The sequence below is a fragment of the Oryctolagus cuniculus genome, chromosome 8, assembly GCF_051225735.1.
Source record: "Oryctolagus cuniculus isolate XC-2025 breed Fujian yellow rabbit chromosome 8, ASM5122573v1, whole genome shotgun sequence".
In the NCBI taxonomy this organism is placed as follows: domain Eukaryota; kingdom Metazoa; phylum Chordata; class Mammalia; order Lagomorpha; family Leporidae; genus Oryctolagus; species Oryctolagus cuniculus.
The window spans coordinates 140168029-140182740 of NC_142874.1; the positions used below are offsets into that span (position 1 = coordinate 140168029).

Sequence of the window (14712 nt, forward strand, 5' to 3'; positions counted from 1 at the left end):
AGACCCAGAGGCGGCTCCTAGCTCCTGGCTTCAAACTGGCCCAGCTCCAGCTGTTGTGGCCATTTGGGGAGCAAACTGGCAGATGGAAGACCTTTCTCTCTGTCTCTCCCTCTGTCTGTAACTCTGCCTCCCAAATAAATAAAGTGTCAAAAAAATATAGCCTTTGTATACAAAATGGCATGGCTGAGAAAGAACTTGTCTAAGATCAATCCCATTCACAGTAACTACAAAAAAATTTAATACTTTGGAATAGATTTAGCAAAGGATGTGAAAGATCTCTAAAATGAAATTAAAGAACATTAAGAAACAGAAGACACACAAAAAAATCTTGCATGATCATGGATTGAAAGAATTAGTATCAAAATGTCCACACTACTCAAAGCAATTTACAGATTCAATGCAATCCCAATCAAAATACCTAAGACATTTTTCTCATATCTGGAGGAAAAAAAAAACGACCCTAAAATTAATAGGGTCTGAATAGCTAAAGCAATCCTAAACAACAAAAATAAAGCGGGAGGCATGAGAGTAACTGACTTCAAGACATATTACAGGACAGTTACAATCGAAACAGCTTGGTAATGGTGTAAGAATAGAACTGCTGACCAATGGGACAGACCAGAGACCCCAGAAACTAATCCACGCATCTACAACCAACTAATCTTTGACAGACAAGCTAAAAGCACTCCCTGGAAAAGGACGGTGTCTTCAACAAACGATGTTGGGAAAATGGGATCTCTGGATGAAACAAGACCCCTACCTTATGCTCTATACAAAAATCAACACATAATGGGTCAGAGATCTAAATCGAAGACCTGAAATAATAAAATGACCAGAGGAAAACATCGAAGAACACTGGGAGACACTAGCACAGGCAAAGACCTCTTGGGTGAGACTCCAGAAGCACAGGCAATAAAAAGCTTAAACAGCCGGCGCCGCGGCTCACTAGGCTAATCCTCCACCTAGCGGCGCCAGCACACCGGGTTCTAGTCCCGGTCGGGGCGCCGGATTCTGTCCCGGTTGCCCCTCTTCCAGGCCAGCCCTCTGCTGTGGCCAGGGAGTGCAGTGGAGGATGGCCCAGGTGCTTGGGCCCTGCACCCCATGGGAGACCAGGAAAAGCACCTGGCTCCTGGCTCCTGCCATCGGATCAGCGCGGTGCGCCGGCCGCAGCGCGCTGGCCGCGGCGGCCATTGGAGGGTGAACCAACGGCAAAGGAAGACCTTTCTCTCTGTCTCTCTCTCTCACTGTCCACTCTGCCTGTCAAAAAAAAAAAAAAAAAAGCTTAAACAGGGGCCCGCACGGTGTGCAGCACGCGGAGCCACGGCCTCCACACAGGGACGGCTAAGCTCCAGCTGCTCCACTTCTGATCCGACTCCCGCTAATATACCTGGGAAAGCAGCAGAGGATGGCCCAAGTCTTCAGGTCTCTGCACCCACATGGAGACCCAGATAAGACTGCTCTCTCCTGGCACCAGCACGGCCCAGCCCTGGCTGTTGCGGCCATTTGGGGAGTGAACCAGTGGATGGAAAAATCTGTTTCTCCCTCTAATTTTGACTTTCAAATAAATAAATAAATCTTATTTTTAAAAAAAAAGCAAAAACAAATAGAATTCTATCAAGCCAAGAAGGTTCTTCACAGCAAAGGAAACACTCAACAAAGAGGCAGCCTACAGAAAGGGAGAATATATTTACAAATTATACAATTGATAAAGGAGTAAGATACAGAATATAGGGAGCTCAGGAAACTTAACAAGAAAACAAGCAATCCAGTTAAGCGATGGGCTAAGGATATGAACAGGCATTTTTCAAAGGATGAATTACATCCGGTGGCCAAAGATATAAGATACTTAGGATCACTAGCCAGGAAGGAAACACAAATGAAAATCACAATGAGGTTTTACCACACTCCAGTTAGAATGGTTATCATCAAAAAATCAAAAAAATCACAAATGCTCTTGAGAATGTAGGGAAAAAGCTGCTCTATTAATACACCACTGGTGAGAATGTAAACTTGTACAACTACTATGGAAGACAAGATGGAGATTTCTCAGAAATCTGTAGAGTTCTACAATACGACCAGCCATTCCACTCCTGGGAATTCACCCAAATGAAATGAAATCAGTATGTGAAAGTTATCTGTACCTCCATGTTTATAGTAGCTCAACTCACAACAGCTAAGACATGAAGCCCACCCAGAAGTCCACCAACTGATGACCAGACACAAAAATTATGGTACATACTTGATGGAATACTACTCAGGAATAAAAAAGAATTAAATTCTATCTTTTGCAACAAAATGAATGCAAATAGAGACCATGATGCTTAGTGAAATAAGCCAGTTCCAAAAAGACAAATATGTTTTCCCTGTTTTGTGGTAACTGATATACAGAATACAAAAAAAGTAATGTCTATGAGTAAAATTAACATTTTGAGATTTAATTATTTTTACAGCCCTTTTCTATACTCTTGAGGACCAATGGTTTTCTACTTACTCCTTGCTGAAACTATATTTAGTGGAGGGTTAAGCTTGTGACTATAAAGAAAATTTAAAGTATATCATTGTAAACATTAAAAGAAAAATGAGGAGGAAGGGAGAGAGGGTAGAGTGGAAATTATCATTATGATTTTAAAACCATATATATGAAATACATGAAGTTTGTTCCCTTTTCTAAATAATTTTTTTAAAAAAGCAATGACATAAAGAAAAAGAACACTGTCATATTGCTTACTACATACAATCCCCGAGATTAATCAAAGTCAGAATGGAGAGGTTTTTGTTTCCAAGGCATCTGTTCTGGGGGTAGAGGTGACTGTAGGGAGTTTAGATCTAGCACTGAGATGTACCACTTTCATAAACTAGCCATCTTACATACTTCAATATACAGTATTACATTAAAAGCATAACCATTTTAAGCAAAAAATTCTAAGTCAAACAGCTGATATAAAAAGAATTTCATATGTTAATGCAAAAGAAACAAATCTAAGATTTTTAAATTACATTAAAAGTAAGAGATTTAAATGGTTTTGTCTTCACCTATGAAAGTAATTTGCCTAAACTTGGCATCCTAGCTGTCATTTGGGTAAATCCCCTAACTTCTCAAGATCTTTTATTCTATTGTAAACAAAGGACCAGGGGATGGTGCTGTAGCTAGCGGGTAATGCCGCCGCCTGCAGCACTGACATCCCATATGGGCGCTGGTTTGAGTCCCGGCTGCTCCACTTCCAATCCAGCTCTCTGCTATGGCCTGGGGAAGCAGTAGAAGACGGCCCAAGCTCTTGGGCTCCTGCACCCGCGTGGGAGACCCAGAGGAGGCTCCTGGCTCCTGATCAGCGCAGCTCCTGCCGTTGCGGCCAACTGGGAAGTGAACCAGCGAATGGAAGACCTCTCTCTCTCTGCCTCTCCACTCTTTGTGTAACTCTTTCAAGTAAAATAAATAAATCTTAAAAAAAAAAAAAAGGCAAAGGACGAGCCTCAAAACAAAAAATTTCAGATTGCAGAAGCCTTCCAGATCACACAGTCTAGCCTCACCATCCCACAAATGAGGTGACATGGGCCCAGATACATTAGGGAGTATTCCTTAATTAGCGCAGGCAGTTATTGACAAAACTAAAGCTAAAAAATCCAAATTCAATACTTGTTACAGGATAAAGCTGAAACTTTAGGAAAATTACATTCCTGGGGCCCGGCACTGTGATGCAGTAGGTTAATCCACCCCCTGCAGTGCTGGCATCCCATACAGGCACTGGTTCTGGTCCCCGCTGCTCCACTTCTGGTCCAGCTCTCTGCTATGGCTTGGGAAACAGAAGATAGTCCAAGTGCTTGGAACCCTGCACCCACGTGCAAGACCCAGAAGAAGCTCCTGGCTCTGGTTTTGGACTGGCCCAGCTCTGGCCATTGCAGCCACTTGGGGAGTGAACCTTTCTCTCGGTCTCCCCCTCTCACTGTCTGTAACTCTACCTCGCAAATAAATAAATAAATAAAATCTTTAAAAAAATTACACTCCCTCTCTCTCTATAAAGATGACAACCAATTCATTAACAGCAGTATGATGTGGATTTATAATAATAAAAGTTCTTACTGTCTGGCCATTTTAGGATCAATAAATAGGATTTATTTATTTTAGGAACAATTTTAGGATCAAAATTGTTCCTGTTGCTGGCCAGGTTAGATACATATCCAAGTGTTTCTGCATACATTAAACCAAGCTAGTTATATTAATAAACCAAATCTTAAACTTGGGTTTCTGTAGGTCTGTCAAATGAGAAAAACACTGCTCCATTTGTCAGACCTAACATTTAGAACAATTCTTGAAATTTCTATAGCTGCCTCAAGTAGAACAGTAAAAAAAAAAATCAACAAATATTGTATAACATGAAAAATGTCAATGGAAACTTTTAAAATAGAAAGATAAACACAAATTTTCATTCTTTAACCTGCAAAAGCACATGGAACTCACTGCTCATTAAGTCTCTAGCCTTATAGCTTACTGTTTAAAGTGTCGAGGTATTTCTGAGTTTGACCCACTTCTGAAAATGACTAAGCTTATTCTCTAACAGAAAATTTTACCAAGTTCATTGCATAAAGAAAGAAATCTAAATTTTGATAAGTGTTTTTTCCTTTGGTTTGCTTTTAGATGTTAGAATCAAAGACATTTGATCATAAATTACATATTTAAAAGTTCTGAAATTAAATAATTAAAGCACATTAAGATACAGGATCAAGTTGCCCAGAAATAATTAAAACTGCATAACAACAAAAGTAAAACAAAGAAACTTATCCTTCATGTACTACAATTATTTAAAATCTCAAACCGTATATTTGAAAGGTATCTTGGTGGGGCGGCACTGTGGCACAGCAGATTAAAGCCCTGGCATCCCATATGGGCACCGATTCGAGTCCCGGCTGCTCCACTTCCAATCCAGCTCCCTGCTGTGGCCTGGGAAAGCAGTGAAAGATGGCCCAACTGCTTGGGCCCCTGCACCCATGTAGGAGACCCAGAAAAATCTCCTGGCTTCAGCTGGTCCAGCCCAGGTTGTTGTGGCCATTTGGGAAGTGAACCAGTGGATGGAAGATCTCTCCCTGTAACTCTGCTTTTCAAATAAATAAAACTTTAAAAAATTTTTTTTTAAAAAAAGGAATCTTTGTATGTATTTCTAAGTCAGGCATCAGAGTAATAAAACCTCTCAAACTGATTATTGTTCACAAGGCAGTCTCACACCCTAACAGTTTCTTCTATTATCTCCCTTAGGAAGGAAGTGTTACTTCCACTTCTCAGGCTCAGAGAAACTATAATGCCTGCCCCATAGCTGTATGTTTTGTAAAGACTTAGAACACAAACCAAAAATCTATGGTGGAGAGATCATAAGTAAAATTCCAACAACAGTAAAGAAAACAGCATATTCCAGGAGAGCTGGTGTACACACTTACTGGAATAGCAAGCTTAGGCACTGCAGTTAGGGGCAGGGATTGGAAAGATTCAGCTCAGTAAAATTTTACAGGTCTTAAATATTGGCTCAGGTTAGGTTTTAGTCAATAAATGAAAAGCACCTGGGGATTTTTTTTTTTTTTTTAAATCTGGATGTGGTATGAGAAAGAAGAATCAACCTGCAGCAAAGGAGAGAAAAAAATATTTACTGAGCACTCATTACCATCATTCAATGTAATTTATTTTACATTTTAAGAGGCTTGAGGGCAGGCATTTGGCACAGCGGTTAAGACATCATCTGGGACACTCACATCCTCTATAGGAGTACCTGGGTTCAAGTCCAGACTCCGCTTCCAATTCCAGCTTCCTGTTAATGCACACCCTAGGAGGCAACAGATGATGGTTCAAGTAGTTGAGTCCCTGCCACCCATGTGGAAGACCCAGACTGAGTTCTGGGCTCCTGGCTTCAGCCTGGCCCTGCCCTAGCTGTTGTAGACATTTGGGGCATGACCCAGCAGACAAAGATCTCTGCCTGGCTGGCTGTCTCTCACTCTCTGCTTTACTGCCTTTCAAATGAAATCGAAGTAAGTAATATCTTTTAAAAAGAAGCTAGAAGGATAGGTAGCAAGACATATGAGGGTCTAAATTCATAAGGTAACCAAAAATCCCCCAACTGCACCCTGAAGGGATAATCTGGAGAGCAGGAACATGGCACTGTCTAATCAAAGCAGCACTGACACTGTATACCGGGGGTATCCGACAACTGGAAAGTCTCACCTTAGATCAGGCGATTCGGCCCTCCCGTAGCGATCCTGCCACTTGCCGACGCTTGAGCTGGCTTTTCTGGAGGCAGCACTCGGCTGAGACTGAGACGAGGCGCTGTTCCTGGTGAGACAATTTCCTGGGTGTTGCTTTTGCATACTGCTGTCAGATCCCCCTCCCCCGTGTTTTTACTACTGCTGTCTCTGACCACCTCCCTGTGCTTCTCCCCTACAGTCAGTCCTTCAGCATGTTCCTACAGTGTCACTCTGCAAGTCACACAGACATTTACCAGTGGGACTTACAGAGACCTGTTACTAAATCTTCAACATAGCTTGATGTCAAAATGGAGAAATGAGAAGAAAAGAATCAGGGCTTACTTCAGGTAACAGTTCATTAGCAAGAAATGCATCTCCATGCTGCAGCTAATCAACATGAATTTCTACACTTCACAAAATCTTACTCAAAATTTAGCTTATTTCTTTCCCTATATTCTTCAGTAACCGATAAAAGTACTGTTAGTGCAGTTAACAGAAATACTCTAAAATGTTTAATAAAAACCTAAGGTAAATACATACTTTATAAAAATGCCATCAACTCCTTTCAAGTAAAATTCAACAAAATATATCCAGTGACATGTCCCATAAAAAGTTAAGCTATTCACATTATTGCCAGTCTTTAAAGAATTAATCAAATGTTCTTTCAAAGCAATAGAAAAAATGTCTATAAATCTGCTTGTTTATGTAACCATAAACAAAAGAAGAATAAAGCAGAAATTAAATGAAATCTGTTTCTGACCAGAATGGAAAAAAGAGCAGAGAAAAAAGTGGAGAAAAAAGGACCAAATCTCTCAATGTCTTTGGATAGACAGCCTTGCCTCCAGAGCTATGTTAAATGTCTTACCTAGGTAACAACATGAAATTGTATCAATAAGCATGGAGGAAAAGAACAGCTAAAATTGAATAAACACACACTGAACAAAATTATATTTGAAGTGATTAATATAACTACTTTGAAGGAAACTGTTGAAACTCTGAACTCTATTTAATAGGCTTGTTTTCTGTAATGGTAAATGAAGAAGTTGCGTATCTATTTAGTTTACACAGTGAGGTTACCGGGAGCCAGGTTCGCACTGTGAGAAACAGGAGATCTGATATGGAACAGAGGAGAGGTGAGAAATACTGGCAGGGCTGGCACAGTGGGTGAAGCCACTGCCTGCAGTGCTGACCTCCCACACAGGCCAGTTCACGTCCCGGCAGCTCCTACTTGTGCTCCCTGCTGCCTTATCCCACTCTCTCCTAGGATCCACGGCCAGCCAACAACCACTGCTTTGAGCATACACTCGCCGTCTACCTCTTCATAGTTATCTGATTCAACTTGACCTTTGTTAAGGAAACTCCAGCTACCCTTCATGAACACATGCATAACTAACAAAGGTGAGATACACACACCAATCAGCTGACTTAAACCAACGACCATCAACAGGCCTCAAGAAAAGTTGAAAATATGTGCCTTTTCTCTGTATGTCATTTTTCATTATATTAACTTATTCTTATCAGTATATAAAAATGCTGTAATTTCTCTCATCTTGAAAATAATCGCTCCAGGATCCAGGGTTGTGTGATGGCAGTTAAAGCTGCCACCACCAGAATCGCATATGGGCACCAGTTGGCATCCCAGCTGCTCCACTTCCAATCCAGCTTCCTGCTAATGGCCTAGAAAAGCACTGAGGGACAGCCAAAGTGCTTGGGCCCCTGTCACCCACGTCAGAGACCTGAAAGGAGCTCCGGGCTTTGGCCTGGCCCAGTACTGACTGTTGTGGCTGGCCATCTAGGGAGTAAACCAGCAGATGAAGATCTCTCCATCTTTCCCTGAAGCTCTTTCAAATAAACCTTAAAAAAAAAAAAAAAAAGGCAAGCCACCCCACTTTTGATGTCACATCTCCCTCCTGCAAGCCCATTCCTGTCCCTTTTATTCATGCTCACATCTCTTCACGGACCACCCCTTCCACTACCCAAAATATTCCCAGCTAGGCCTCCATCTTATTTTAGTACAAAAAGGAAGCAATCAGAAGACAGCCTTCAGTTGTTCCCATTCCAACTATCTACCCACCCACCAGCACGGCGCTTTTATATCCTGCCTTCCCTCCTTCAACACAAATGACTGTCCATGCTCCTACTTAGCCCTATGCTCTTGCTTGTACACCACGTCCCACGACCTCTGGCCTTACTGAGGACATTATTCTATAACTGCACTTCTCACTTATTGCCTTCATCAGTTTATCCCTCATTAATTCACTGCCACAAGAATACAAAATGCTGCGACTGCTTTCATTGTGGAAAAAACCTCCGGATCGCACACTTCCCTTCAGATCAAAGTGTCACATCTCTCTGGTTCCCTTTGAAACAAAGAAAATAAGGATTGGCACTGTGGCATACCAAGTAAAGCCACTGCCTACAGTGCCAGCATCCCATATGGATGCCGGTTTGAGTCCCAGCTGCTCCACTTCCAATCCAGCTCTCTGCTGTGGCCTGGGAAAGCAGTAGAGGATGGTCCAAGTCCTTGGGCCCCTGCACCTGTGTGGGAGACCTGGAAGTAGCTCCTGGCTTCAGATCAGATCAGCTCTGGCCATTGCGGCCATTTGGAGAGTGAACCAGAGGATGGAAGACCTCTCTCTCTCTCCGCCTCTGCTTCTCTGTAACTCTTTCAAATAAATTAGTAAATATTTTTTAAAGAAGAAAATAATCTTCAAAACTGCCTACATTTTCTTTTTCTAATCCCTCTCCTTCCATCTCCGCTTGAACACATTCCAAGCTGATTTTTATCCACACCATGTGCCACTGGAAATTATCCTGGTTAAGATCACCAATGGCCTTTGCGCTTTAAAATCCAATTGTCTCTCCTTTGTTTTTTTAAGATCATCTTATTTATTTGAAAGTCAGAGTTACACAGAGAGAGGAGGGGCAGAGAGAGAGACAGAGAGATAGGGAAAGAGGGAGAGAGAGGGAGAGGGAGAGAGGTTTTCCATCCAATGGTTCACTCCTGAATTGGCTGCAATGGCCGCACCTGCACTGATCCAAAGCCAAGAGCTTCTTCAGGGTCTCCCACACAGGTGCAGGGTGCTTCCCCAGGCCATAGCAGAGAGCTAGATCAGAAGTGAAGCTGCTGGACTTTAACCAGCGCCCATATGAGATGCTGGTACTGCAGGGGGCGGCTTTACCCACTACACCACCACGCCGGCCCCCATTCTTTGTTCTTAAAACCCCCTTTTCTAGACATATGCTTGGTCTTCTTGCACTTTCCTAGTCACTCCTCCTTAGTGGCCTCCTTGTACTGGATGTTCTTTATTTTTCTGACCTACAAGGACACTGCCCCAAGACTCTGTCTCCTCACCATTTCTCTGTCAAGACTTACAGCCTAACTGCATTTCCCAGCTTCATATAAACACTAACCATCTCAAGTCTGTATCTCCAGCCCACATTCCTTCCCCTCTCGATTGGCGTATCCCCCTTCCTGCCCAAATTCTCCACTTTTATGTTCACTAGGCACTCTTGGTCTTCTGCTCCACATACTACCCCTCCTGTAGTCTTTCCCTTCTCAATCAATGACAACTTCATCCTTCCTACTAAGCTGATGACAGAAACCTTGCCTTCCTTCTTGACTTCGTTCTCTATATAATATACATACAATCCTTCCAGATAACCTATTGGCTAACCTTCTGAAATGTATCTAGCATCTGACTACTTACCATCTCCACTACTACCCTGGTCCATGTCACTGTTATATCTTGTCAATACAACTGCTGCAACCTCCCAGTTGGCCTTTTTCCACCCTCACTCACTCTGTAGTCTGTTCTTAATAAATAAAACAGCTATATTGAGACTTTAAAAATTTAAATCAAATTATTCCATCACTCTGAAAATCCAATAGCAACTGCCCATTTATTCCATTTACAGGAAAAGCCAAAGCTCACACAGTGGCACACGTCCCTATATAATCTGGCCCAAATTAAAATAAATGAACAAAAGACAAGATACAGAAAAACTGTTACTGATTTACAAGTAGTTTAATTACAACAGAATATTTTCTACAAACCAGGTTCTAATCTAAAACACTCAAGATAAATTAAGGCTGGTGCTATGTTGTAGCGGGTAAAGCCGCCACCTCCAGGACTGGCATCCTATATGGATGCCAGTTCAAGTCCTGGCTGCTCCACTTCTGATACAGCTCTCTGCTATAGCCTGGGAAAGCAGAAGAAGACTGTCCAAGTCCTTGGGCCCCTGCACCCATTTGAGAGACCCGGAAGAAGTTCCTGGCTCCTGGCTTCAGATCGGCGCAGTTCCAGCCATTGCGGCCAATTGGGAAGTGAACCAGCAGATGGAAGACCTCTCTCTCTGCCTCTCCTTCTCTCTCTCTCTAACTCAGACTTTCAACTAAATAAATAAATCTTTAAAAAAAAAAAAAAGATAATCCAAAATTCAATCTATAAACTACCTTATGAGGGAAATACCATCAGTACATTTTACAAATTAGCAAACTGAGGTGCAATTAGATGAGGGAACCTGCCCAAAGACACAGAATTGGTAAATCAGAGAGCCAAATTTTGAACCTCAGAAGTCTGACCTCAGAGTCCTGCCTCTTAACAGCACTCAATCCTATAGAACATCATAAACTCAATGAATGAATGTTGACCTATTATAAAAAATACAAGATAGGAAAGAAAAGGATCAATCTTCCTTAGCTATCATGAATTCTTTATGGTCATTTTATGACACTGTACACAGTTTAAATAATCACATTTAGATATGTCTATGACAATCCATAAAAACCCAGGACTGCTTAATGACATTTAATTTTAGCTAAATGCTCAAGAATATCACAGGAGTAAATAAGAATCCTCCTTAAGGTCTCTTCCTGCATTGATCTATTATGAAACATAACCTCAAACAAGTAACACACAGGGGAAATGAACTAGGAGCTGGTGGTAGCTGGGTCACTGATCTAACCTAAGACTAAGCTGCTGACAACAGACTGTCCTAGTTCTAGCCACCCTTCACCATCTTCCTGACCATGGAGCAATGGGTATCTGTTTGTTGCATTTAAACAAAAAGGACATTTTCTAGTGCATTTGCCTCTTACATCTGGCACCTCGTGAAACACAAAATTAGGTGTTTCACATCAAACTAAAGAAATAAAAGAAAATGAGTCAAATTTAAAAGGTTTTCCTGGCTGAAATTTCTACAACCTTTTACTAAAATCAGCAAAATACCATTGAGTCAATAGGTCTCAGGAAATCCAGTTATTTTCTACGTAAGACTAGTATAGAAAACAGCAAGAGCAGGACTGGGAGCACCTCTCTCAAGTGTCACACTGCCGTCTCTTTTTGCATGCACATGGACGTGCACATGGGGACACACACACACACACACGACTGCACACAACCCTTCATTTCTAGCACGATCCAAGAGCACCAAGAGAGTTTCACAAATAATTTCTTTGGTGCTACAACAAAGACAGATGTTCTAGCTTTTGACAGGAGAAGCAGTTTTTACTCCTAGCACAGCACAAACAGTGTAAAGGTGCCAACGCCTGATAGTCACTGAGCTGCAAGGGTCTAACGAACCTGCTTGGTGGGAGCCCAGTCTTGAACAAAGAGGGAGGAGAAGTGAACTCTGCTTTGGTAGATGGAAGTGCCGCTTCCTTCTCTGAATTTCCAGTTCTTCCCTGCTGCACCTTAAAAAAAGTTCATTAGCTTGTTTAATTAGGACATTCAAGTACAATACACTGAAGATGTTAAAATAAATTTGTAACATCTCATTTGTAGTTAAACACAAAAAAGTTTCATTGCTGAATATTTATTAAATTAACTTATTTTAGAAAAACATTAGGCAGAAGGCATCAAAGATGGACTACGGGATGAAAACGTTCCAGCTACTAAGCGTTCACACTGATGCTGCTGAGAAGCCCTATAAACTCAGTCTAATTCCCCCAGATCACCACAACTAAGTCTAGAATACTCGATTATGATTCCAAGTGTCAGAGTTCAAGAGAGGCACTGAAGCATCTTCTCTGTGCCCATCAGTGTCATCTAAGAAAACTGCCAGGGGCCACTGCAGCCGCTCTGAGCACTTTCTATCCAGACCGTGATGACGTGAACACGAACAGACAGCTGCTGCACTTACACACCACTTCCCCGTTCTCCCATCACCACTGCCCTGCCAGTTCAGCAGATCCAGTCACCCGATCCCTCAAGACCTATCTTCCCTCTTCTTGTTAATTTTCAAAATAGCATCTACTTCATAATTTCTCCACGATATGCCCAACCCGTCTGCCCCATCACATCCTTTTGGGTATAGTCCAATTATACTCTAGCCAGGTTTATGTTATTTTGTTTTTATACTCACCTTCCTATCTTAAGCTCATCAACAAGTCATTAAATTTAAACTAAGTTAATATACCTTCAAGTAACATCACACTATTTTACTTCCTACTTAAATCCTACTGCCCTTGCTCCACCTAAATTCAATTCAGTCTCCCTCCCCATATGGCAAAAGCCAAGAGAATCTCAGATATTCCGATTCTCACATATTTCAACCATGGATGCAATTCCAGACGTCATCTACCTCCCAACTAACCACCATGTGAGGAAAAAAAAAAATCCTAAGTGTGTGTATTTAAGTCATTATGGTCAGATCTCTCCTTAACTAGTGTCCAATCCAATCTATAACTGATACCTTCATATAATTAGGCCTTTACAAAATGTAGTTGACTTGAATGAGTTCCACTATTTAAAAAGCTATCCATGTAAGATGCACTAAAGAGGGATAACAATCAGCACTAGGACAATGGAGACAGAAAGACAGAAATGGATTTGACAGAAACTTGACATGTATAATTGACAGATTCTGGTAACTGGGCAAGTGAACATGACTCATTCATCAAATACAGAACTAACTAAACACTACAGAATCCCAACCTTAGGAAAAAAACAGACACACAATGATCACAGCAATGCGCTAAATGGGAAAAGCACCTATGGGATAATACAAACACACGACTCTCCCTGGGGATGTCAGCAACGCCCTGAGGTGACACCACAGTCCCAAGGTTTCCCTGAGCACCGTATCATTTATACCCAACTTCTGACAGCGTCTCGGAGGCATCTCAAAGTTACCACGGCCAAAACAAAACTACTGAATTCCCTCAACCTCGCCTTCTCCAAGTACTCCTCAGATAAGTAAATGGCATCACCATCTACCTTGTGGTTCAAGGAAAACAAAACACAACACAACATCTCGGGAATTACCTAGTACATGTCAACATCCACTATGTTAACTTCACCATCACAATAACTTACTATGTCCTCTCCTAAAACCCAGGTCAAACCCACCACCATATTCAGCCCTTCCGCTGCCTCTCCACTTGTTATAACCTGTCTAAAATGCACTGAATGAAAAAATTCACTTGTTATAACCTGTCTAAAATGTATGGCCAGCATGGTGGTACAGCTGGTAAGCCATGGCCTAAAAACCTAACACTCCACATGAGAGAACCAGTTTGAGTCCCGGCCACTGTGGTTCAGATCCTATTCCCTGCTGATGTGCCTGGGATGGCACCAGAAGATGGCCCCAGTAAGTGGGCCCTTGCACCCATGTGGAAGACCCAGATGGACTTCCAGGCTCTTGACCCAGCCCAGCCTAGCCCTGACCGTTGTGGCCATCTGGGTAGTCAACCAGGGGACAAAAGCTTTCCTTCCCACTCTGCGAGACACGGCGGGGGCTACCATAGCACACAGTGTCTCCTTGCTGTAGTGTCCCTGATCACAGCTACTTTTTACTCCCTTCACACAACTTCTCACTAGCATCATTACCTGAATTTATTTTGTTACATGAGTACTACCTGTCTGCTGCCACTGGAACTTAGGATCCTTGAAGATGGATACATCTGTATCCCTAGTACCTGAAGTTCCCTGACAAGTGTTTAAGTACTCAATAAATACATGTTATTTGACTGATTTTAGGACTCAGCTCAAATGTCTTGTTACTTCTCCCAAGTTCTTCGACAGGACATGGAGTTTATAACTACGTAATCTTTGGCATGCTTACTTACTTCAAACCTATCTTTCCCATTAATACTGATAAACTCCCAAGACTGCAGGATCTGTGTCTCTTAGAGCCACCTCCTCCCTGCCCTGCCCAGGCCTAATGCACTTCCTGGCATAGTCACCGCTCAATTAAAAACTGGGAAGGAGGACTGGAGAAAGGCAGGGAAGAGAAGTGGGAGACGGAGTAAAAGGGGAGGAAGAGGGAGAGTACAGATGAAGGAATTTCTACAACAGCAGAAGGGTGAAGACGGCACAAGGTAGACAAGGCCGATTTTTAAATTCTCTTTTCTCCCTATTCTCTGTCCCGGTTGTCCCTCTTCCAGTCCAGCTCTCTGCTGTGGCCCAGGAGTGCAGTGAAGGATGGCCCAGGTCTTTTGGCCCTGCACCCACATGGGAGACCAGGAAGAAGCACCTGGCTCCTGGC

The 14712-nt window shown here is 42.3% G+C and overlaps 1 protein-coding gene across 17 annotated transcripts in view; it reads right to left on the bottom strand.

Moving 5' to 3' along the window:
• FIP1L1 (factor interacting with PAPOLA and CPSF1) overlaps positions 1-14712 on the bottom strand; it is a 70772-nt gene that overhangs the window by 39755 nt on the left and 16305 nt on the right. For 5 of the 17 annotated variants that reach the window (XM_017337807.4, XM_017337806.4, XM_017337805.4 and 2 more), the window contains 2 exons: positions 11808-11917; positions 6203-6310 (listed from right to left, as the gene is read on the bottom strand). In XM_017337807.4, coding sequence (XP_017193296.1) covers positions 6203-6310; positions 11808-11917 — 218 coding nt within the window. Of the gene's footprint in view, positions 1-5547; positions 5605-5736; positions 5808-6202; positions 6311-11807; positions 11918-14712 lie in introns of all 17 variants that reach the window. The other 12 variants (XM_051835052.3, XM_070048117.2, XM_017337802.4 and 9 more) reach the window with 3 other exon arrangements.